This window comes from Syngnathus scovelli, chromosome 5 (genome assembly GCF_024217435.2).
Source record: "Syngnathus scovelli strain Florida chromosome 5, RoL_Ssco_1.2, whole genome shotgun sequence".
NCBI lineage: Eukaryota > Metazoa > Chordata > Actinopteri > Syngnathiformes > Syngnathidae > Syngnathus > Syngnathus scovelli.
Genome location: NC_090851.1, coordinates 15,202,758 through 15,229,221, shown reverse-complemented (window position 1 = coordinate 15,229,221; position 26,464 = coordinate 15,202,758). Strand labels below are relative to the sequence as shown.

At 45.7% G+C, this 26,464-nt stretch overlaps 1 protein-coding gene across 5 annotated transcripts in view; it reads right to left on the bottom strand.

Moving 5' to 3' along the window:
* patl1 (PAT1 homolog 1, processing body mRNA decay factor) overlaps nucleotides 1–8,944 on the bottom strand; it is a 69,418-nt gene extending 60,474 nt beyond the window's left edge. For all 5 annotated transcript variants that reach the window (XR_007481581.1, XR_007481582.1, XM_049721521.1 and 2 more), the window contains exons 1-5: nucleotides 8,785–8,944; nucleotides 6,907–7,015; nucleotides 5,424–5,639; nucleotides 3,370–3,609; nucleotides 1,374–1,447 (exon numbers count right to left, since the gene is read on the bottom strand). Coding sequence is in view for 3 of the 5 variants with exons in the window: in XM_049721521.1 (XP_049577478.1) it covers nucleotides 1,374–1,447; nucleotides 3,370–3,609; nucleotides 5,424–5,639; nucleotides 6,907–7,015; nucleotides 8,785–8,799 (654 nt within the window). In the remaining 2 variants the exon portion in view is untranslated. The remainder of the gene's footprint in view (nucleotides 1–1,373; nucleotides 1,448–3,369; nucleotides 3,610–5,423; nucleotides 5,640–6,906; nucleotides 7,016–8,784) is intronic.
* Between the last annotated feature and the right edge of the window lie 17,520 nt (nucleotides 8,945–26,464).

Below are 26,464 nucleotides of genomic sequence, written 5' to 3'. Positions count from 1 at the left end.
CTCACTTGTCTGAGGCTGAGCCTGATACTTAGAGGTGTCTCATTGTTTGTACAAGTTCATCAATGTTCGGGGTTAGGCTCTGAGGCTCAAAACCCGTTTTTGATCAACTCTCCTTCTGCAAAGGGCCGGGCTGATTTGGCGATCTCTTTTGCCACAATAAAGCTAGCCTTGGCAGCAGCCTCGCTTTGTGATTTAGCATACGTGAACATAGCCTGTCTGGACTTAAGGCCTCGTTTTAATTCTTCCACCTTCTGTAGCTTTTGTTCATATTCCATATTCTTGTCTTGGTCTGTGTGTTTCTTAGACGTTTGATAGTGCCTTCTTAAATTTAATTCTTTCATTACAGCCGCATTTTCTCCACACAGAAGACACACAGGTTTGCCTCTTACCTCCGTAAACATGTACTCTGCCTCCCACCTGGCCTGAAACCCCCTGTTCTCAGCGTCCACCTTACGTTTAGCCATTTTTGAGGAGGGAGGTATCAGAAAGTTGAACTCTGCTCTGACTACTGATGAATAATGAAGCCGCTTGTGCGAGCTGCAGGGACATCACGGGCTACCGTTGCATTGTGGGAAATGTAGTGTTGGTGCGTGCAAAACACCAGCGGGCGGCTGTGGCCTACAGGCCGGTTCTAATAGTAATTCAATATCATCCAGGGGGCCATAGATAATCAATTCACGGGCCGGATCTGGCCCGCGGGCCGTAACTCTGACATATGTGTCATAGACTACTCTTCTTGTGAGCATCCGTTTTCTACTTTTCCTTACTTATAGTGCAATTTCACAGCCTTACGAGAGTACATATTGTGAATGGTCTTATTGGATTTGTGAGAATCTACTAGTACCTTGTAACAATAAAAAACACTCAAAACCTGGATTAATCTTTGTAGTTACATAGCACTACTATTACTCTGAACACTACTCCATTTGTTGCCTTGACTACTATTCTTTCATCTGCTTCCATTTTTTTTCTTTTGACGGTTGGCAAACATTTGGTACATTAGTCATTTTCTTTAGCATGCTATGACGCTGGCCACTGGCAGTAATTCATGACTACTACTACTCCTCAATTTCGTCTTGTATCTTTTGACAATTGGCAAATGACAATTTTAGATGTAATTTTAATAAACATAATTTGCACCCGAGTGTCACAGACCAGCCAAAGTTTGCAGAAAAGTGTGATGTAGAGTTGAAGCTGAAGCAATCATTTTAAGTAATGTTCTGGCAGTATGTTACCCAAATAAAACATGTTTTTTTTGCTTAGTCACACACTCATGCATCCAGGTGACTCACTGTTCCATATTCGGCAAGTAAGTGGAGATCTTCACTGAGCCACAACAATTTGCCCAATAATGAGTACGATTGAAAACTAACCTGGCCAATGGAACCTGGTGCAGAACGAAGTAAATGTTGCTGCTGTTGGTAGGTGAGCATTGGTGGAGGATGGCCTGGAGTGGTGCAAGAAAATATTTCAGTCAAGCAGGTCATAGAATGAAACTACATTTTACAAGACTAACATCGTACCACGTTCCATACATTCAATTGTCATGTGTGACAATGGTGTTGAGAGAACACACTTGTATGATTGTTTTTACCGTAATTTCCGGACTATAAGGCGCAACTTTTTTCCAAAATTTTGGACCCTGCGGTTTATAGTCAGGTGCGGCTTATACAAGATTTTTTTCGTGATTTTTGTGATGACTTGATCACTTTTACTTTTAACATTATTATATACAGTAAAAGCTACAAAAAAAAGTGACAAATAACTCGTTTTCAAATCAGATGAGTAAAAACTGGTCAAATATTTAAAAAAAAGATATTGTTAAAAGTGAAGACAATTTGCAATTCTAGTAATGACACACGAATTTGATGCACAATATGTTTTCACAGGCCACATAGAATGATGTGGCGGGCCGTATCTGGCCTTGAGTTTGACACCCATGCTCTAAACCCTTTCTCTTACTCTGCCATGTCACTCAGAGATTACACAAAGCAGTGGCGCTGTTTGGACCATCTGCATTGTATTAAAATCCAATCAATCAGCATTTAAATTAAATTCTTCTGACATTTTGCTCACCAAAAACAAGTTGTAATGAATGTGAACTTTTAATGCATTTTATTCAGAAGGTTACTTTGAACCTTAAACGGCGGCGCGGCGTACCTATGGATTTTTACGGCCTCCGGCCTCCAGGGGGCGCTCTAGCAGGAAGCAAGAGCGAGACAGGCGAAGAAGAGATAATGCGCCGAAGAAGACGTGCTAGTTTGTGTTTACATTTCGCGCATCACGCAGAACGCGATCAAGACGGACATTACTGAAAGGAAGCCTTTATACACAAACCGTCATCATGGGGGACAAAAGAAATGCATATGATGCCGCTTTTAAGCCAAAGGCAGTCGATGTTGCTGACATTATCTTGTGCCTACTCTGGAGCGTACTTATGGATTTTTACGGCCTCCGGTCTCCAGGGGATGCTCTAGCAGGAAGCAAAAGCGAGACAGACGAAGAAGAGATAATGCGCTGAAGAAGACGTGCCAGTTTGTGTTTTGATCGTCTCGCGCATCATTCACACACCCGCATTCACACAAAGACAGGAAGCTTTTATACACAAACCGTCATTATGGGGGACAAAAGAAATGCATATGATGCCGCTTTTAAGCTATACGTGTCGCTCGCTAGTTTAACGTAATTTAGCGCTTCGTGCATGAATAAGATTAGCATGAACAGACCCTCTTCACACTCGAAGAAATGCATAAAACCGACGACGAAAGAAAGACTGAGAAAGTGTGAGGCGAAGGATATCTAACGCTATTCCAATCGGACACTAAGGAGGAAGACTTCGATGGTTTCAGTGCACAGGAGGAAGATGAAGTCGGCTCTTTTTTTACTTTTACTGGTATGTTTTTTTTTTTAACCAGCCCTGTTAGTGCTGTGCTACCGTGTTGCTGCTGTGTTGCTGCTGTGTTACCGCCGCGTCTCAGGGACTTTGCTGTGTTACTTCCGTGTTGCTGCGGTATTACTGCCGCGTCACAGGCAGTGTTTGGAAAGAAATGTTAAGGTATGTTATTAAAGCTTTAAAAAAAACTTTGTGTCCAGTCTTTCTTTGCTAATAACTTGCGTGCACACTTCCGCGTTGCTGCGGTACTACTGCTGCGTCACAGGCAATGTTTAGAAAGACATGTTCAAGTATGTTATTAAAACGTTAAAAAGGCTTTCTATGTACTGTCTTTCTTTGTAAAAAACTCGTGTGCACGTGCGGCTTATAGTCCGGTGAGGCTTATGTAAGAAAAAAACTGAAATATCCCTGAATTTTAGCTGGTGCGGCTTATAATCCGGTGCGGTTTATAGTCCGGCAATTACGGTACTTCTCACCTGAGGTGGAGGACCCAGGAGGCTGTTGATTCTGATGGGGCTGTTGGTGGGGTTGAGGTGAATGTGAAATGGGGGAAGGTTGGTGCAGAACCCCGGGCCTCAAGTCATGGCCCAACCTTTGGTTTTTGATAAAAACAGGCCTCTCTGCTGCTCCGACTCCAGCAATAGCAGGGTCAGCTTCCAGGACAAGTCTTGCCAATGACTCAGCCAAGTGACCTTCCCTTCTTCCATCTTCCACATCTGGTAGCAAATGGCAACAAAAATATGCAGGGTTTGGGTCCAACCTATTGCTCACACACGGTGCTTCAAAAAATATTCATATCTCTTGAACTTCATCACATTTGTGACCTCACAATCACAAACCTAAATGTATTTTGTTGAGATTGCATGTGACAGACCAACTCAAAGAAGCAAATTGTGAAGTGAAGCAAAAATGACATGGTGTGTGCATTCGGTCCCCTGTACTCTGAGAGCTCCAAACATACTCCAGTGCAGTTGACTTCCTCCGGAAGTCACTTCAGTCTTCATAGCTGCTAGGTTTAATATAGTTTCCGATTTTTAATTAGCTTTTATTTCATTTTGAGTTTTGTTTTTAAATGTAGTTTTAAGGGAGGGTAAAGCGATCCAACATTGGCACTTGACTGTATTAAAAATTATGTCAGTATCGCAATTCTCCGCTGGAGAGAAAAAAATCAGAAGAGATTTAACGGTATTTTGGAGCAGAGTGGCGTGGACTTAGTGATGTCCACTTTTCTGTGCAGAATCTGCTTGATTTGACATAGGCTGACTACGTCACAGAAGGAAGCGATCACAATTTCCCCGTTGGAAATCATTGTACAGACTATCGCTTAAATGTCCAAAAACAGCTATGGATTGGCACCAAAATTGACAAACATTTCTACTTATGACTACTTCAACATTTTAAAAGGATTAGCCTCTCCATGGCTGATTTAAGAGAAATGAGCTGCCTCTCTGCAGCTGAAGTGCACCGTCACGCCTGTCTATTTCCTTTCACCAGTCACCAACATACGCAAATACAACGCGTTCTGAGAAATTGGTAAGGGTTCATTTGACTTGTTTCAAATTCAATTCCAATTGAATATATAAAAACATATGAACAATTCAGCTTACATTAAGCCTCTCAAAATTGGATATAGACAGGCTTGACAAGGCACGTCAGCTGCAGAGAGGCTGCTCATTTCATCAACCAAGACATGGAGGGGAGGGTGCGTGGCCCAATGAATGGGTAAAATAAATGCTAACTTTTTTCATTTTCCTGATAAAAAAAGAAAAGTGAAAAGTTAGTTAGTGAAAAATTAACTATCTTCACTTCTGTGTCCCTTTAAAGTAAAAAATGCATCAACAATAAGCAGGATGTCAGAGAACATTCCGTATTTGGTTATGTCTATACCCAGATTTCAAGCTGTAATTGATTGCGAAGGATTTCCAAGCAAGTATTGAAAAGTCCAAGTCTGATTTACTTTTGGTAGTTGGTCCTATTATTTTTGATTCCTTAAAAGTGTGAGCCAAACATATATATAAATTGCTCCAATTCCTACACTGTTCACCTGATTCAGATGTAACTACTCTAAAATTAAAGCTGAAAGGCTGCAGTTAAAGCACGCCTTGCACGCCTTAGTGTGCGACTATGTGATCCATGTTGCAGACACATTGGCAAACGAATTTGAAGGAAAACTTGAAAAGAAATTTGAAAGAAAGCTAAATTCACAATGACTTTCAGAAATAGGCATCTTACGAAAGTTACAATTATTTCAGACTTCACGGGTGAGCAAGCACTCCAGAGATGAAAAAGCAATTAAAAAAAATTAAATACCCATAATTTGTCTCCTTTATGGTCAATTATAATACAATCTATTTCAGGGTTCAACAAGTTATATTTGTTGATTAATGTCTTCAAACTTTACATTTAAAAATAAGATTAATAGATCAATTTGAGATTTTGTTTAAATTAACAGATTAAGGTGTGCGCTTATTTCTACAGAGGTTTTCTTTTTGACCATTTGAGTGCATATGTTTCCTTTGTTATCACTAACCTGGTTGGTGTATACCAGAGGAAAAGGAGTGTTGGGGTAAAGAGAAGGGTGAGTGATAGGGAAAATGGCCTGCTGCAGATGTGACATGGGTGGACGATGAATCCTCCTCAGCTGCTCCTGAATTTGATTCATTTTTCACGCTCACTCCAATTCCAAGCCCCTCTCCGAGTTCATCAAGCTCAGCAAGGCGTTTATGTTCCTCTTGCCAATCATCATCTGGAAGAAGAAAGAAGTCAAATTAGTTGTTTGTTCACAGACACTCCTTTTGCAAAAAATCATTTTTATTTGTAAATATTACCATAATTTACAGACAACAAAGAACACTTGGTCAGTTAGTCCAGCTCACCCCAGGTGATCCCAAGGCATTCCCAGGCCATCTGAGAGACATAATTTCTCCAGCGTGTCCTGGGTCATCCCTGGGGTCTCCTGCACTAAACCTCACCAGGGAGGCACCCAGAAGGCATCCTATTCAGAGGCCAGCTCATCTGGCGCCTCTCAGTATGGAGGAGCAGCGGTGAGACTCTGAGTCCCTCCAAGATGACTGCGCTTTTCACCCTATCTCTAAGGGAAAGCCCGCACACCCTGCGGAAGAAACCGATTTCGTCGTTCTTTCATTTACAACCCGTACAGCATCACACCAGACGCTGCAGCGATCCGCCTGCCGATCTCCTGCTCCAGCTTTGAGAAGCCAACAGCACCGTATCATCTGATAAATGCCAAAATGTGATCCTGAGGTCGCCAAACAAAACCCCCTCAACACCTCGTATGCGCCTTGCTATTCTGTTCATAAAAGTTATGAACATAATCGGTGACAACGGGGAGCCTTGATGGAGTTCAGCCCTTACCAGAAACAAATCCAAACTTACTGCTGGAAATGCGGACCAAGTCCACGAAACACATGTAGACTGGTTGGGCGAACTCCCATGCCCCCTCGGGGATCCTGCTGAAGGTGTAGAGCTGGTTCACTGTTCCACGGCCAGGACAAAAGCTCCTCCTGAATCTGAGATTCGACCTTCCGACAGACCCTCCTCTCCAGCACCCCTAAATAAACCGTGTAGGCTGAGGAGTGTGATTAGTCTGTAGTTGGAACAAAGCTCACCGTCTGCCAATCTAGAGACACTGTCCCCAATGTACAAGTGATGATGTTTGCATGTGGCCAATTTTGGTAAAATATTTCATCATCAACGCCTCCAACGCAACTAAGCTGATATGAAGAGGGTGGAATTGGACAGTCGAACTGTGATGTGTTTGCCAATTTCACTGGTCGGATATGAAAAGACTTTGTGTGAATCGATCGATGGCATGAAGCCATCCATCCATCCGTTTTTTTAACCGCTTTTATTCACAAGGGTAGTTAGTCGGTAAAAAATTATGATCACATTTGAAGCTGCAAGGACCAAAGCATTGAAAAAAATGTAGTGGTAGATAATCCGGAAAGTATGGGACATTTTCAGCAACTGATGTACAACACAGCATAACTAACCTATAGCCCCAGCCCCAAAGGTGTCATCATTAAACTGGTCAATTTCATCTTCATCTTCTTCTACTAGTCCGTCATCTTCTTCCTCCAACGTACAGTCTTCATCCAGGGACTGGAATATAAAATAAGATAAAATATGAAGAAATTGCAATTAGATTTTGAAAAGACGTTTGAAACTGAAAATTTCGTGTAAAATGGTTGGATGTTATACTTTTAGAAAAATATCTCAATATGGAGGTTGTGCATCGCACAGACACCGGTGGACGAATGCATGGACACTAATTAATTTTGTTCGAGCAGAATTACCCACAGTTTCCTTTTTGAATGAACAGCGAGAGGTGCCTTGTCCCTTTTTAGTTGGTAAAGATGCCAGGGACATTATTATCATTGTTTAAATTTAGGTGCATCCCTGTGCCAGATTAGCATTGACTACAGGGTGCTGCAGTCCCACTCACACGAGGCTGTATATGAAGCCTCCTACCTAAAAATAAAGAGACGACAACACAAATGCAATTGTTGAGTTTATAGCTCAGGATATGAGGCCCGTTAATAGATAATGGCCGTTTTTTCCCTCCCCAATGAACAATCGGACGGTTGAAGATTTGGACGACTGAAAGTTGACCAAGACTTTTGGGGGTTGACTACAGCCCTAATCACTACACAGCAACACGATTTTGGCAGCAAGAGATTTAAACTGTACGCTTGTGTATCTGTGTAAGGAATTTTGACCAGAAGTGGAAAATAAGACAGATGAAGCTGAAAAGTATTTCTGGAAAATGAGAAGACAGATGAAGCTGAAAAGTATAACTTTAAGGTGTTACTCAACAGTGCATTTTTATTTTGTCTCCAAAACAAAACTGATTTGGTCTATTTTTTAATATATTTCATGTTTTTTAAGCATTATATTTATTAGAACAACGACCATAATTGCAAATTTTGCTAATTGTCTGTAATTGCAATATATTTAAAATCATGTTAAGCTGTTAATAACACAATGTTGTCATTGCATTAGACATACAGTGCCACGAGAAAGCATAATTATTCCAAGATGCACATATTTATTTATAACAGAAAAGCACAATGACAAAAATGTATGCTTTTCTATTCAAGGCTCCACCCAGCTGAAGTAGCTTTTGTGTAGTTTAGCCACTTTTATCAATTTATTAGCTAGCTACAGTTCTCTGCTGGGTAGCATTAAGCTAACTTAAAGTTCAGGATGGAAATGTGGGATACTTATTTATTTCAACATGAAAGCAGCCATGTGTATTGAGGTCAACACACAAATTATCAATAATAAGACTATATTGAGAGAACTATTGATTAGAAAATTGGGCTTAAAATGACTGAGCTCGATCTCCGTGTGTAAAACGTAGCATCAAAAGTCACGTCCAGAGTGTGTGTCAAATGTTTCACCAATACGTCAATGCCTCCCGATTGCATGAGCACGATGTACAAACATCAAAGACCGTGAGAATCAACGCATTCTGTTGGATTCTCTGTCAAGAGTGAGTAACAAACAGGTCAACCCCTTAGCAAAAATCAAGCTAATTCTGACGTTAGCTTGCATCACACACGACCTAGAATTTCATTCTTAAACGTAACCGACTACGTGCAGTTTCGGCAACCATTAGGGACAACAATGACACACAGAGGTGGGGTAACCGTATGATTTAGGGGTAAAGATGATGTGAGCCTCCGCGGTCTGCAGGCAAACAGTGCCGCGTCGCTCTTTCTCCTGCAGCTCATTACGGCAGGCTATGGGCTGCTTCGTAGGCCTCCAATGAAGAAGATTCTAAACGTAACTCACCTCCAAACTGGTGTTGCTTTTTGAAATGTCAACTGTTTTCCGAAACGTTTTAAAATTCGAGGTAAAACACTCACCTGAAATCGAAACATTTATCCGTAGATTTTAGGCTAGGTAAGCGCATCAACAGTGAAACGGCGCGCGAGTGACGCATTCGTTACGTTCACATGAACGTGCGTTTGGAAATGACGTGAACGCGCACACATTCGGACCCACGCGAGTACCTCCGGTCCTCTTCGCTGTAATCTTGACTCAGTCACTATATCGAGTCTACTGTGAATTAATTTGCTGGTGGGCCTTTAGTGGAGCATTTTTAATGTAATATCCCTTCCAAAATAGTTAACTGTGTATTATTATAAATGAAAAAAACTCATGTAAAGTTAAGAAAGGTTAACTTTGGGAATGCACATTTTGGTTCCTTGGGGGTAAAACAATGCTGCTAAATAAGTAAATACATACATACATACGTACGTACGTACGTACGTACATACATACATACATACATACATACATACATACATACATACATACATACATACATACATACATACATACATACATAGATACATACATACATACATGCATACATACATACATACATACATACATACATACATACATACATACTTGTTTAAGCAGGCAGCCACCTACAACGAACGGACGGACATAGAGGAGTATACTGACTCTGTTACCTCTTACATCACGAAGTGCATCGATGATGTGACTTGCTCGAAATCCGTCGTCACTCGAGCGAACTGGAAGCCGTGGCTGACAGGGGCTGTCCTCAGACTGCTGAGGGAAAGGGACAAGGCTTTCAGAGCGGGGGATGAGGCTGGCTTGAGGACAGCGAGGGCCGACCTGTCCCGAGGCATCAAAGAAGCGAAGAAGGCGTTCTCGTGCAAGGTCTCCACCCACTTCAAGGACAGCAAGGACGCACGTAGCCTTTGGCAGGGCATTCAGACCATCACGGACTACAAGCCCGCGCCGAGGAGCTGTGAGGGCGACGTCCGTCTGCTGAGCGATCTAAACCACTTCTTTGCTCGCTTCGACGCCCAGAACAGCACTTGCCCGCTGAAGAACACTCCCCCCCACACACGAGCAGCCCCTGCGCCTCTCTGCCGACGGTGTGAGGAGGGCGCTTGCCGCTATTGACACCCGTAAGGCGGCGGGCCCTGACAACATCCCGGGTCGAGCGCTGAAGGACTGCGCTGGGGAGCTGTCTTTGACCCTTTCCAGTTCGCGTACCGTGCCAAGCGGTCCTCTGAGGATGCAATCTGCTCTGCCCTCCACTCGGCCCTCACCCACCTGGAGAGAAAGGACTCTTACGTGAGGTTGCTGTTTGTGGAGTTCAGCTCTGCCTTCAACACCATTGTGCCGCAGCGACTCATCTGAAAACTCGACGAGCTGGGCCTCAGTACCTCCCTCTGCAACTGGCTACTGGACTTCCTCTGTCAGAGGCCTCAGGTGGTGCGTGTTGGCGACAAAATCTCCGCCAGCATCACGCTGAGCACGGGGGCCCCCCAGGGCTGCGTGCTCAGTCCATTGCTCTTCACCCTGCTGGCACATGATTGCACTGCGACCTACAGCGACAACCGCATAGTGAAGTTTATTGACGACACGACTCTGGTGGGTCTCATCACGAAGGGCGACGAGACTCGGTACAGGTCGGAAGTTGACCTTCTGACCAGGTGGTGCAGGGACAATAACCTCCTGCTGAACGTCAACAAGACCAAGGAGATCGTTGTTGACTTCCGGAAGTGTCACACAAAACACCTGCCGCTGATCATCGATGGTGCTGTGGTGGAGAGGGTGAGCTGCACCAAGTTCCTGGGGGTGCACATCAGTGAGGACCTCTCCTGGTCCGCAAACACCTCGCCACTGGCAAAGAAATCTCAGCGCCGCCTGTACTTCCTGCGGAAGCTCAGGCGTGCATGTGCTCCTCAGGCAGTCCTGACTACATTCTACCGTGGCACCGTTGAGAGCGTCCTCCCCAGTTGCATCGCTGTCTGGGGTGGTAACTGCACTGAACAGAACTTGAAGGCCCTACAGCGCATAGTGAATACGGCTGGTAAGATTATTGGTGCTTCGCTCCCCTCCCTGAAGGACATTTACACTTCCCATCTCGCCCGCAAGGCAACCTCGATTGCGAGAGATGTGAGTCACCCGGCTCACTCTTTGTTTGACCTTCTGCCCTCTGGGAAGAGGTACAGGAGCCTGCGCTCCCGAACCACCAGACTCACCAACAGCTTCTTTCTCCAGGCTGTTAGGACCCTGAACTCGCTACCCCCTTCTGCGTAGCGTGCGGCACTGTTGTGCTATTTTCTGGAATGTCTGCTGTACGCGCACTTGCTCCTTTTTTGCTCCTCTTATTTATTTATTTATTTATTTATTTATTGTGTTATTTATTCATTATTTATTCAGCACGCTGTTGTTATACTTGTTTACTTGTTTGTCTGTTGTGGGCCATGTCTTGTCACCGTGGGATAGGGGGGAACGAAATTTCGGTTTCTTTGTGTGTCTTTGGCATGTGGAGAAATAAACAATAAAGCTGACTTTGACTTTGACATACATACATACATACATACATACATACATACATACATACATACATACATACATACATACATACATCAGAATCAGAAATCAGAAAACCTTTATTGTCATTCTACATAGTACAATGAAATTGGAGGCCTCCATTCAGTGCATGAGAGGTAGATAAAAGTACAAGTCAAATTATCAACAGAAGAAGGATACATACATACATACATACATACATACATACATACATACATACATACATACATACATACATACATACATACAGTCATTCATTCATTCATTCATTCATTCATTCATTCATTCATTGTTGGATTTTGTCCACAATTTGGGAAGCGCGCTATCCGCACCTCACGGCAAAAGCCATAGACAATCACCTGTTATCCAATTTACTCACTGCGTGCTCGTTTAATTTCTTCAGTTTTAGGAAAAGGCTAAGACACCGAAACAAAATTTTGCCTTACAGAGGTTGGTTGAGTTCAACCACAATTCTTGTTAAGAAAGCTCTGTTTTCAGGAAAGATACAATACAGCGCTGTGCCTTTCGTGCAACAATGCTCAAGAGCAGAAAGTCTCCATTCAGAAAAGGCAACGTTCAAGGTTCTTTGGTCAGCTTATATTCAGTTGCACATGCCGGTGTGGGCCGAGTTTGATGGGTGATGAGTCTTTGGGGGTGGGGCAAGTTCGCAGGAGAGTTTGATTCCATGGGAGTGGGTGCTGGTTCGGTGAGAGCTGGTTCCGTGGGGTTTGGTGCTGATTATGGGCAATTCGGTGTGTTTGACTTGGTGTTGACTTGGTGACTGTTGTTTTCCTTCCCGTCTTTCGGCCTTGGCGATCACCTTTGGCCGGGTTCTTGGCTGTCTCCCTCTGGAACCTCTGCTGGTTTTATCTCCAAGTGACCTTCCTGTAAACAGTTTCCTCTATTCTTGCACATACACTGTCGCACCTTGTCCATTCATCATCCTTCCACTTTTGTCATTTTGTACGAACTTATGTGAAGTTTTGTGTGTGACATCATCAATTCGTTAATGTTCCCTGACCATGCAAAGTTCTTACTCACCACTTACCATGCATTTGTTTGTTTGTTCTTTTGACACTCCATGTACTTGCTAACTTCGTCACATTCTTAGTTTAATCGTGCTTCCAACCATATGTTTTCATTGTTAGTCAACATATTTTCCTTCTGTCCAGAACATTCAATAGTAATCCAAGGCTGGCGTCTAGCATTAGGCAAAATACGACGTTACATCAAGCATTAATCAAAACATAAGATATAATCCAGTACTGAACATTCTTCATCAGGCATGCATTAAGTCAAAGTCAGTCTGCTTTATTGTCAATTTCTTCACATGCCAAGACACACAAAGAGATCGAAATTACGTTCTCACTATCCCACGGTGACAAGGCATAGTTCACAATGTACATACAAGTAAACAACACAAGAAAATAAAACAAGAAGGCACAAACAATTGATAAATAAGAGTGATGAATAAATAATAAATAAACAAATAGCACAATAAATAAGTACAGGACGCTACGCAGAAGGGGGAAGAGAGTTCAGGATCCTAACAGCCTGGAGAATGAAGCTGTTGGTGAGTCTGGCGGTGCGGGAGCGCAGGCTCCTGTACCTCTTCCCAGAGGGCAGAAGATCAAACAAAGAGTGAGCGGGGTGACTCACATCACACACAATCGTGGCCGCCTTGCGGGCGAGATGGGAGGCGTAGATGGCCTTCAGGCAGGGGAGTGAAGCACCAATAATCTTTCAGCCGTGTTCACTATGCGCTGCAGGGCCTTCATGTTGTATTCAGTGCAGCTACCACCCCAGACAGCGATACAACTGGAGAGGACGCTCTCAATGGTGCCATGGTAGAATGTAGTCATGACGGCCGGAGGAGCACTTGCTTGCCTGAGTTTCCGCAGGAAGTACAGGCCGCGCTGAGCTTTCTTCGCCAGTGACGCGGTGTTGGCGGACAAGGAGAGGTCCTCACTGATGTGCACCCCCAGGAATTTGGTGCTGCTCACCCTCTCCACCACAGCACCGTCGATGGTCAGCGGCAGGTGTTGGGTGTGACCCTTCCGGAAGTCAACAACAATTTCCTTGGTCTTGTTGAAGTAAATAGTTCCTTGCAGGTCATTATGCTATTCAGGCAATATACCGTAATTTTCGGACTATAAGTCGCGTTTTTTTCATAGTCTGGGTGGGGGGGGCGACTTATACTCAGGAGCGACTTATATATGTTTTTTTTCACAAATTTTTACTTGATTATTAACACATCACTTACAAGTATAGTTGACCACTTCACATGTTATTTTTAGTATGGTTGATCACATGCTTTTATATCTTTATCTTGAACATATTCAAAACATAAAAAATAGAGAAAAAATCAAATAAAGCAACTAGTCAAAAGTCAAAGTCAGCTTTATTGTCAATTTCTCCACATGCCAAAGACACACAAAGAAACCGAAATTTCGTTCCCCCCTATCCCACGGTGACAAGACATGGCTCACAACAGACAAACAAGTAAACAAGTATAACAAAAGCGTGCTGAATAAATAATGAATAAATAACACAACAATAAATAAATAAATAAATAAATAAATAAATAAATAAGAGGAGCAGAAAAAAAGGAGCAAGTGCGCGTACAGCAGACATTCCCGAAAATAGCGCAACAGTGCCGCACGCTACGCAGAAGGGGGTAGCGAGTTGAGGGCCCTAACAGCCTGGAGAAAGAAGCTGTTGGCGAGTCTGGTGGTGCGGGAGCGCAGGCTCCTGTACCTCTTCCCAGAGGGCAGAAGGTCAAACAAAGAGTGAGCCGGGTGACTCACATCTCTCTCAATCGAGGTTGCCTTGCGGGCGAGATGGGAGGTGTAAATGTCCTTCAGGGAGGGGAGCGAAGCACGAATAATCTTACCAGCCGTATTCACTATGCGCTGCAGGGCCTTCAAGTTCTGTTCAGTGCAGTTACCACCCCAGACAGCGATGCAACTGGTGAGGACGCTCTCAATGGTGCCACGGTAGAATGTACTCAGGACTGCCTGAGGAGCACATGCACGCCTGAGCTTCCGCAGGAAGTACAGGCGGCGCTGAGCTTTCTTTGCCAGTGACGAGGTGTTTGCGGACCAGGAGAGGTCCTCACTGATGTGCACCCCCAGGAACTTGGTGCAGCTCACCCTCTCCACCACACCACCGTCGATGATCAGCGGCAGGTGTGTTGTGTGACCCTTCCGGAAGTCACCAATGATTTCCTTGGTCTTATTGACGTTCAGCAGGAGGTTGTTGTCCCTGCACCACGTGGTCAGAAGGTCAACTTCCGACCTGTACCGAGTCTCGTCGCCCTTCGTGATTAGACCCACCAGACTCGTGTCGTCAGCAAACTTCACTATGCGGTTGTCGCTGTAGGTCGCAGTGCAGTCATGCGTCAGCAGGGTGAAGAGCAATGGACTGAGCACGCAGCCCTGGGGGGCCCCCGTGCTCAGCGTGATGCTGGCGGAGATTTTGTCGCCAACACGCACCACCTGAGGCCTCTGACAGAGGAAGTCCAGTAGCCAGTTGCAGAGGGAGGTACTGAGGCCCAGCTCGTCGAGTTTGCAGATGAGTCGCTGCGGCACAATGGTGTTGAAGGCAGAGCTGAACTCCACAAACAGCAACCTCACATATGAGTCCTTTCTCTCCAGGTGGGTGAGGGCCGAGTGGAGGGCAGAGCAGATGGCATCCTCAGAGGACCGCTTGGCACGGTACGCAAACTGGAAAGGGTCAATGGTGGGGGGGAGAACGGACTTGATGTGCTCCATGACAAGCCGCTCAAAGCACTTCATGATGATGGGCGTCAGTGCCACGGGGCGGTAGTCATTGAACCAGGACGGTGCAGGTTTCTTCGGCACAGGAACGATGGTGGCAGCCTTGAAACACGGGGGGACGATGGCCTGCTGGAGGGAAACGTTAAAGATGTCCGTGAAGACACCCGACAGCTCCCCAGCGCAGTCCTTCAGCGCTCGACCCGGGATGTTGTCAGGGCCCGCCGCCTTACGGGTGTCAATAGCGGCAAGCGCCCTCCTCACACCGTCGGCAGAGAGGCGCAGGGGCTGCTCGTGTGGGGGGGGGAGTGTTCTTCAGCGGGCAAGTGCTGTTCTGGGCGTCGAAGCGAGCAAAGAAGCGGTTCAGATCGTTCAGCAGACGGACGTCGCCCTCACAGCTCCTCGGCGCGGGCTTGTAGTCCGTGATGGTCTGAATGCCCCGCCAAAGGCTACGTGCGTCCTTGCTGTCCTTGAAGTGGGTGGAGACCTTGGACGAGAACGCCTTCTTCGCTTCTTTGATGCCTCGGGACAGGTCGGCCCTCGCTGTCCTCAAGCCAGCCTCATCCCCCGCTCTGAAAGCCTTGTCCCTGGCCCTCAACAGTCTGAGGACAGCCCCCGTCAGCCACGGCTTCCAGTTTGCGCGAGTGACGACGGATTTCGAGCAAGTCACATCATCGATGCACTTCGTGATGTAAGAGGTAACAGAGTCAGTATACTCCTCTATGTCCGTCCAATTGTTGTAGGTGGCTGCCTGCTTAAACAAGACCCAGTCAGTGGTGTCGAAGCAGTCACGAAGTGCATCGGAGGCACCCTCAGGCCACACCCGAACCCGCCTCCGAACCGGCCTGGATGCCTTTAACACTTTAAAGCGCCATATCCAAGTCCACTGTCTGCTGTATGCACACTTGCTCCATTTTTGCTCCTCTTATATTTATTATGTTATTTGTTTATTTATTATTTATTCATCACTCTTATTTATTCATTGTTTGTGCCTTCTTGTTTTTTTTTTGTGTTGTTTACTAGTATGCATATTGTGTACTATGTCTTGTCACCGTGGGATAGTGGAAACGTAATTTCGATCTCTTTGTGTGTCTTGGCATATGAAGAAATCGACAATAAAGCAGACTTTGACTTTGATGAAACAACCAAATAAACAAAACAAAAAACCTACATCTGAAAAAATATATATTTTCAGACGAAACTAGATGAGGGCGCTCTAAATGGGAAGGGCTTAAGAAAAATGGCACCAAAAAAAAAACCCCTCATATTTTGCAGGTAACAAACTTCAAGTTGTAAAATATGCAGGCGAAAACAGTAATCAAGCAGCAGAAAGAAAGTTTGGAGAACCGTGATGTACCAAAGCATTACTGTAATTTGAATTTCAAGTGACGGGTTAGGGTTAGGGTTATATGTTACGTCAGGCCCGTTCTCAGCTCTTTGTTTGTGTTTGTCACGTTAGCATACCTGTCGTTTAGCCTGTTGTTGCTATCGTTTAGCCTGTTGTTGCTCGTTCATGACTGTTCTTGGTGTGGGACTTTGTCGAATAAATTGCCCCCCAAAATGCGCCTTATACCCCGGAGCGATTTATATACGTTTTTTTTTCACTTTTGGGGGGATTTTATGGCTGGTGCGACTTATACTCCGGAGCGACTTATAGTCCGAAAATTACGGTATATGACAAAACATTTATTTCAAAGCGCACAGAAATACATATCAGATCATGAAGTTATAAAATCCTTTGTCATTACCATATATAAAAATGTCTAGTTATGCCGCCTTTATTGATTTGGTGTCCAGGTATAATTATATGCTTAAAATGTTTCTTTTATTGATTTAATATGTGAATATACTTGTCTGCTTATGTACTTTATTCAATGAGGTTTGAGCATATCAGTTTTTGTAGCTAGGCAGGACTTTTTATATTTCGACCCCATTCCTTCAACATGCATACATACATACAGGACTGTATGTAAAAAAATAAAATAAATAAATAAATAAATAAATAAATAAATAAATAAATACAGGACTGTCTCAGAAAATTAGAATATTGTGCTAAAGTTCTTTATTTTCTGTAATGCAATTAAAAAAACAAAAATGTCATACATTCTGGATTCATTACAAATCAAAGGAAATATTGCAAGCCTTTCATTATTTTAATATTGCTGAGTATGGCATACAGCTTAAGAAAACTCAAAAATCCTATCTCAAAAAATTTGAATATTTCCTCAGACCAAGTAAAAAAACAAGATTTAAAACAGCAAAACAAAATCAAACATTTGAAAATGTCCATTGATGCACTCAGTACTTGGTTGGGAATCCTTTTGCACGGATTACTGCATCAATACGGCGCGGCATGGAGGAAATCAGCCTGTGGCACTGCTGAGGTGTTATGGATGCTCAGGATGCTTCAATAGCAGCCTTTAGCTCATTTGCATAGTTGGGTCTGGTGTCTTTCAGCTTCTTCACAATAGCCCACACATACTCTATGGTGTTTAGGTCAGGGGAATTGGCAGGCCAATCGAGGACAGTAATGCCATGGTCAGTACACTGGTGGTTTTGGCACTGTGGGCAGGTGCTAGATCATGCTGGAAAATGAAATCATCATCTCCATAGAGCTTTTCAGCAGACTGAAGCATGTAGTGAAAAATCTAAAAAATCTAAAATCTGCATTTACTCTGGACTTGATTAAATTTAGTGGAACAACACCAGCAGCTGACATGGCTCCCCAAACCATCGCTTACTGTGGGAACCACACTGGATTTCAAGCAACTTGGATTTTGCTTCTCTCCAGCCTTTCTCCAGAATCTGGCACCTTGACTTCTAAATGAAATACAACACTTGCTTTTGTCTGAAAAGAGGACTTTGGACCACTCTGGAAGTGTCCAGTGCTTCTTTTCCATAGCCCAAGTCAGACATTTCTTCCGTTGTCTTGAGTTCAGAAGTGGCTTGACCATGGGAATAAGGCTATTGTAGTCCATTTCCCCGACACGTCCGTGAACAGTGGCTTTTGATACCTAGACTCCAGCTTCAGTCCGCTGTCTTTGAAGCTCCCCCAAATTCTGGAAGCAACTATTCTTCATAATGCTGTTAAGGCTGCGGTCATCTCTCTTGGTTGTGCAGCGTTTCCTGCCACATTTCCCCCTTCCAACAGACTTTTTGTGGATGTGCTTTGAAACTGCACTCTGTGAACAGGTTGCTCTTTGAGAAATTTCTTTTTGTGTCTTACCCTCTTAATGGAGGGTGTCAATGATGGTCCTCTGGACAGCAGTCAGATCAGCAGTCTTTCACATACTTGTGATTTTGTTTACTGAACCAAGTTGAGTGTTTTTCAAGGCTCAGGAAACCCTTGCAGATGTTTCGAGTTAATTAGACAATTCAAGTGATTAGTTGAATGCCCTACAAGTATACTTTTTCATGATATTCTAATATTTTGAGATAGGATATTTGAGTTTTCTTAAGCTGTATGCCATAATCAGCAATATTAAAACAATAAAAGGCTTGCAATATTTCAGTTGATTTGCAATAAATCCAGAATGTATGACTTTTTTTTACTTATTACATTACAGAAAATAAAGAACTTTATCACAATATTCAAATTTTCTGAGACAGTCCTGTACATACATACATACATACATACAGACAGACAGACAGACAGACAGACAGACAGACAGACAGACAGACAGACAGACATAATAAATAATGGGCAGATCTCAGCATCCTTGCTTTTCAATTGATTTTTAAAATATGTCTATTGCATTGAAGGTCATCATCACCATCAGTTCTTTTGCTCAGCGACAGGGGTGCCGCCATGCGTAGAGCCAATCAGTTTAGTTAGTCTTTGCCAGTTGGTTCGGTCCAGTGCTAGGGGCTCAGCTTCAGCTAGCGACAGTCCCAGGTGATGTAGGTCCATGGTGACGGCATCGATGAATCGAGTGCGGCGGGCACCGCAGGGTCGTTTCCAGCCGGCAATTTCTGGTTGGAAATTGAGGATAGCGTGAGTCGGGTGTTAAAGGGGGAGTCTTTTGACATGGCCATACCAGCACAGCCAACGTGCTGCCAGGTGGGATGCTGGGGGCTGTTGGGTGCGTTCCCGCAGCACAGAGTTGGTGGCTTTATCTGTTAAAGGGAAATGTGCTTTCGGGAGTTTGCAAACATATTTTAAGGTTGTGTTAAACTTATAATCATATTAATATCTAGTATTGGAGTGCTCGTGTGGATTGGTGGGTGGCGAAGAATGCGCAGGCAAACTGCATGAACTTGTTTTCGTTGAAGTGTTGTGGATAGGCCCAGACAGCGAGTACCGGACGAGAACACCTCAAGGTCGGTGAGAAACGAGAACAACAGCACGTCTATGTGGTCGGGCTTCGCGGGGAAATCCAACCACCTGACCTCAGCGATAACACCGACATGGGGAGGAGATGGCCATCGACCAATCATCTCACAATATTTTGCATGTTTTAATATTCATATTGTGTTTCTTCAAAACTGGGCAACCCGGAAGAATTTGTCGTCTTTTGGTGGTCACAAAAACGCACGAGTTTTAGTGTGAGGGACCCGGGACCCAGGCCTGTATTAGTGCGCTTTGTCAGGAATAAACAATTGGTAAATTTGGTCTGATTGATCTACTGATCTTCTCTTTGACAGAACGAACTCGCAAAATTGTTAGGCGCGCCAGTGTGTGGATTAGGACATAGCAATTTATGTGTTAGGTGTTGATCGCAATTTGGAGTCAGATCAATAACTAGAATCCGTAACCTAACACTGTCCATTTTTTCCCCTCTACAGTGCGCAGTGCTCTGGTGTCAAAGCCATCGATTCTGGCAGCCTGGGTCTTGTTGAGATGCCAGGTTTCTGCTCCATAAAGGAGGATGGACAAGACTGAGGAGTTATATAGCCTTAGTTTGGTCTCTCTTGATATGGAGTGATGTCTCCACAGTGGTTTCATGGTAGTGGGGGCCAGAGCACGTCTCCGATTTATTTCTGGTAACATGTTGCCGTTGCTGGTGATTATGGAGCCAAGGTAGGTAAAGGAAGTTACAAAATGGACTTCTTCTCCATTGTTATGCAGCGGCGGAAGGGATGGGCCTCCTATGTGCATCAGTTTCGTTTTGGGCCAGCTGACCTTCAGACCAGCTTGTTGGCTTCCTCTTGGTAGATTTCCAAGGCTTCTTTCAACTGATCAGGGGTGTAGCAAAATAGCATGGTCAATTAAAAGTCCCAATGATCATCGTCACACACACATCTGGGTGTGGTGAAATTTGTCCTCTGCATTTAACCCATCCCCATGTGATTTTGATCCATCCCCTGGGGGAGAGGGGAGCAGTGAGCAGCAGCGGTGCCGCGCTCGGGAATCATTTGGTGATCTAACCCCCCAATTCCAACCCTTAATGCTGAGTGCCAAGCAGGGAGGCAATGGGTCCCATTTTTATAAGCCATTTTGGTATGACCCGGCCGGGGTTTGAACCCACAACCTTCCAGTCTCAGGGAGAACACTCTACTACTAGGCCACTGAGCTGGTGGTCATCTGCGTATTCCAGATCAGTGAGGCTATAACTGCCTAGTTTAATCCCTGGAATACGCGCACATATCCATTCCATCAAATGGTCAATGATACAGTTAAAAAGGTCTGGTGCAGCTACACATCCCTGTCTCACACTGCTGTTGATTGAGAACCAGGTGGAGTTGGTACCGTTGACACGCACACAGCTTTCGGCATCACTGTAGAGCTTTTGAAAGAGGGTGGTAATTTTTCTTGGTGCTCCAAGGATGGTGAGAATCTTCCAGAGGGAGGTGTGGTCCACAGTGTCAAAAGCCGCCTTAAGATCAAGAAAGGCAATATAGAGGTGTCTGTCTTGGCGGAACCCGTGTACCTTCTCTATGATGAGGCGGAGGGCAGAGATTTGGTCTGTTGCAGAGCGGTTTGATGAGACATGCATTTATCTTGATATTAAGAAACACATTTTGTTTTTAAAAACAATTTATTTTTTTGCTGTTTGGCTGTTGAAAATGTTTTCCCTTGAAGTTACTAACAGAGCCATAACAAAATATCATATATATACGGTATATATATATATGGAGTAGACAGTGGCATTAAAATCTGCTAGCACAATAATGATGTCATGTCTGCTGTATGACCAGATGTAGTTGATCAAAGAAGGCATTCTTTGCCCAGTCGTCTGCGACCTCTGTTGGTGCGTAGGCGACAACAACTGACATCCTGCCGTGTTGGTGTTGGAAACGGGCAGTTAGTAGTCGTTCGCTAACTGGGGTCCATCCGATAAGGGATTTCCTAACCTGACACGGCATTGCTAGAGCGAAGCCATATTATATTTATAAGCCTCTGTTATATTTTGGGCCGGTCCAGATGTAGCTGTGGTCACCCTCTTTTTTCTCACCGCTATCGCACCAGTGTGATTCACAGAGTCCCGTGATGGAGATGTTGTATCGAGACACTTCACGAGATAGAAGAGTGGCGTGACCTGTTCATCGAAGTGTTTGCACATTCCATGTAGCAACACAGAAGGGATGTCGGAGATTGATAGATCGTAGGTCAGGGACGGGCGGGGGTCGATACTGTCAGGTTTATTTTACTGACATGTGTACTATAAAGTAAAGAGAAAAGACTCAGCAAACAGAAATCACAATGAGACAAGAATATTAATTCAAATGTTCGCGCGGAGTGCAGTACAGATAGCTTACAACAATCTCACTACACTAAATATCTGTATGCACTCCTGCTCTTTTTATTTGGATTTGTCCTACCCACAATGTGAGACAAAAGCCCCTAAGGGAGGGGGGAAAGCATGTGGGCTTTGTCTCGTAAGCAAAACTAAAGCACAAGGTGTTACATACATATATGGCAATATCAGCAAAACAATTTAAGCGATCAGCATCTCTCTTTGTTTCTGTGATCAAAACAGGAAACGTGATGTTCTCTTGCTGTTCCATCTGAGAGTGTAAAACTGCGGTTAAGCGTGTTGTTTCCAGGAATCGTCTCGGTAGATGTTCTCTTTATGCTGAGTTGCCAGCTGGTAGCTGCGTCCTGCCTGATCCAGCCGTAACCTCTCTCGTGACCCAGCTGTAACCTTTCTCTTCTGGTGCACAACATAAAAACAGCAAGGCCAAACATGTATTGCAGTAATATTGCGGTAAAGCATTGATTAGAGAATGCATGATTACATATATATATATATATATATGTTTACACCTCCCATCTCGCCCGCAAGGCAACCTCGATTGCCAGAGATGTGAGTCACCCGGCTCACTCTTTGTTTGACCTTCTGCCCTCTGGGAAGAGGTACAGGAGCCTGCGCTCCCGCACCACCAGACTCACCAACAGCTTCTTTCTCCAGGCTGTTAGGGCCCTGAACTCTTCTGCCCTTCTGCGTAGCGTGCGGCACTGTTGCGCTATTTTCGGGAATGTCTGCTGTACGCGCACTTGCTCCTTTTTTTTCTGCTCCTCTTATTTATTTATTTATTGTTGTGTTATTTATTCATTATTTATTCAGCACGCTTTTGTTATACTTGTTTACTTGTTTGTCTGTTGTGAGCCATGTCTTGTCACCGTGGGATAGGGGGGAACGAAATTTCGGTTTCTTTGTGTGTCTTTGGCATGTGGAGAAATTGACAATAAAGCTGACTTTGACTTTGACTTTGACTTTGACATTTTTCTAACAGATACCTTATGTCATGCGGTCGCGTTTATTTTTCCGGGTTTCTGTCTCGTCGATGTCGTAATTTTACTTCCGGTTTTATTTTGTCGTTCCTTCCGTTTCAGTTTGTGTTTCCTTCCTCGGTGTTGGTTGTCTTGTCTTCCCTGATCCCGATTGTGTGCACCTGCGTAATCGATATTAATTGTCATCACCTGTGTCCCCGCCCTTTTGTGTGTATTTAGTCCATGTCATCCCCTTGTCTTGTGCCAGTGTGTCTTGCCTCGTCCCGACCACCAGCGATCCCTTGATGTCCGAACTCTCTGTAAGAACCCTCCTTTTTGTCTCGCCACCGAGCGACGCTTTTGTTTGTGCCTTGGTCTCCATCGCCTTTTTGTCTCGCCCCAGTGCGACTCCTTTAGTTGGTACTTTTTGCTACGCGTTTTCCCTCGTAAGAGGCGTTTTGATTTGTACTTTTAGCCTTTTGACTCGCCTCAGTGCGACACCTTTTGTTTGTACTTTTTGCCACGTGTTTTCCCTCGCAAGAGGCGATTTGATTTGTACTTTTGCTCTGTGTGCTTGCTGGAATAAATCCAAGATAGAAACGACTCTGCATCCGAGTCCTTCGCCTTGTTCCCGGCCTGACAGTACACACTGGCCAGACATGGACTCGGCAGAGTCGGAGCACCTGTGCGCCGCAGTGCGCTCCCATGCCTCACTGCTCGCCCAGCACCAGAGGGAAGTGGGCGACTTGGGAGAAGAGATCCGAGGACTCGCTAAGAATCAAGAAGATTTCAGAGGAGCGGTCGCCACCCAAGTAGCAAAGCTGGGTCAGCAAATGCAGGAAGTGCTCTCGCTCTTAAACGCGGGACCAGCAGCGACCTCCAGTACACCCGTCGCTTCCCCCGTTACTCCCCTTGCAATAGCTCCCATGACTGGCGGCGCCAGACTGGCTCCTCCAGAGCGCTACTCCGGAGAACCCGGCCTTAGCCGGGCCTTTATTACAGAATGCGAGATGCATTTTGAGAGTTCCCCAGCAGATTTCCCCACCGAGCGCTCCAAGGTGGCCTACATGGTATCATACCTGACGGGAAGGGCCCGCACGTGGGCCACCGCGGAATGGGCCAGGGATTCCATCTCCTGTCGCTCTCTCCCCGCTTTCATCCAGGCCCTGCGAACGGTGTTCGATCCAATCTCCGCTGACCGAGACAAGGCTCGCCAACTCTGTCAGATAGTCCAGGGACAAGACACCGTCGGAGACTACGCCATCCGGTTCCGCACGCTGGCCGCGGTGTGCGGTTGGAACGCGGCGGCACTATATGACATCTTCCTCCGGGGCCTGTCTGGACCCATACAGGATCAGCTAATCCCCTTAGACCTTCCCACCGACCTCGACGCCCTCATCGCTCTGGCTATCCGCACTGACAACCGGCTGCAAGAGTGGAGGAAGCACCGAAGCAGCAACGCCCCCGCCTTCGTCCCAGTAGCCGGCCCTGACGTTCACCACTCCAGGCTGTACGGGGATCGGCAGCGCCAGGAGCCAGAACCGATGCAGTTGGGCAGAGCTAAGTTAACAGAGGAGGAGAAGTTACGGCGGCGCCGAGAGGGAAGATGCTACTACTGCGGCGAGCTCGGACACCTCCTTCTCTCCTGTCCAGTGAGGAGGACCCTGAAGGTAAGCGCCTTCTCAGCGGCTCTGTCCCCGGGGCGAGTGCTCCCCAAGGGCAGGATTACACAGTTGGGAAGAGAAATAGAACTCGAAGTATTAATAGACTCCGGAGCGGACGAAAGCTTGATAGCATTTGCTCGCCGGTGGGGGGTAAAGACTGAGCTACTGAACACTCCCGTGAAAGCTAAGGCACTCAATGGACAGGCACTCTTTGAGATAACTCACATAACAGAACCAGTCTCGCTGTCAATTGGTCCCCACCAGGAGAACATACGGCTACATGTCGTGACCTCTCCAATGAACCCTCTCATTCTCGGGTATCCATGGCTTCAACGCCACAACCCCGCTATAGACTGGGGATCAGGGGAAATAACGGGATGGGGGTCCGACTGTCATGATTCCTGTATCAAGTCTAACCCGCGCCCTGTGCCTCCTGCTCCAGACGCGCCAACCCCAGACCTAACCGGGGTCCCTGCGTGTTACCACCAATGGGCCGAGGTATTCAGCAAGGCCAAGGCTACCTCTCTGCCTCCCCACCGTCCGTATGATTGCGCCATTGACCTCCTGCCGGGTTCAACTATACCCAAGGGGAGGCTTTATTCTCTTTCGGGACCTGAGAAGCAAACCTTGAATGAATATATAGACTCCTCCCTGCAAGCAGGACTGATTCGACCATCGTCGTCGCCTGCGGGGGCGGGGTTCTTTTTCGTGGGCAAGAAGGACGGCACCCTACGTCCCTGCATTGATTATAGTCCCCTCAATCAGATCACCATCAAGAATCGGTATCCGCTCCCACTGATGTCGACCGTGTTCGACCAATTACAGCAAGCCCGGGTGTTCACAAAGTTAGATCTGCGCAACGCCTACCATCTGGTGCGCATCCGGGAAGGGGACGAATGGAAGACAGGGTTCAACACCCATCGAGGACATTTTGAATACCTCGTCATGCCATTTGGCCTCACCAATGCTCCCGCTGTGTTTCAGGCCATGATAAACGATGTTTTGAGAGACTGTTTGGACCGGTTTGTGTACGTATATTTGGACGATATTTTGATTTATTCCCCAGATCTGAAGACCCATAGGGTTCACGTCGAGACGGTGTTGCAACGACTCCTTGAACACCAACTATACGTAAAGGCCGAGAAAAGTGAATTCCACAAGAGCACCGTTTCTTTTCTCGGCTTCATCGTAGCCCCGGGCAAGGTTGAGATGGACCCGGCGAAAGTAAGCGCGGTAACGGAATGGCCTACCCCTGACTCACGCAGGAAGGTGCAGCAATTCCTGGGCTTTGCCAATTTTTATCGGCGGTTCATCAAGGGCTTCAGTGCCACAGCGGCTCCCTTGCACGCGCTCACGTCTCCTAAGGTCCCCTTCCGCTGGTCAGCAGAGGCGGAGGCGGCCTTCCAGGAGCTAAAGAACCGTTTCAGCACCGCTCCCATCCTCACGCTTCCTGATCCGTCGCGGCAGTTTGTGGTGGAGGTGGACGCCTCCAATCAAGGAGTAGGTGCCATCCTTTCACAGAGGGCCAAGAGCGACAACAAGCTCCATCCGTGCGCGTTCCTGTCTCGACGGCTGACGCCCGCCGAACAGAATTATGATGTGGGGGATCGCGAACTGTTGGCAGTAAAGCTGGCATTAGAAGAATGGAGACATTGGTTAGAGGGAGCACAGCAGCCTTTTTTGGTCTGGACAGACCATAAAAATTTAGAATACATAAAGTCAGCTAAGAGACTGAATTCACGCCAAGCCCGCTGGTCCCTTTTTTTCAATCGTTTTAACTTCACTCTGTCCTACAGACCGGGATCCAAGAACACCAAGCCTGACGCCCTCTCCCGTGTTTTCAACTCGGATCCAGAAATTAAGAAGCCCGAAACCATCCTGCCTCCTCATTGCCTGGTTAGAGCAGTGACCTGGCCTATCGAAGGCCGGGTACAGCGGGCCAATGGTAACAAGCCACCCCCTAGTGGTTGCCCTGAGAACCGACTATTTGTCCCTGCTCAATTGCGATCCCAAGTCATCCATTGGGCTCACACCTCCAGACTCTCCTGCCATCCGGGCATGCGCCGAACGCTGTTTGTCATCCAGCAGC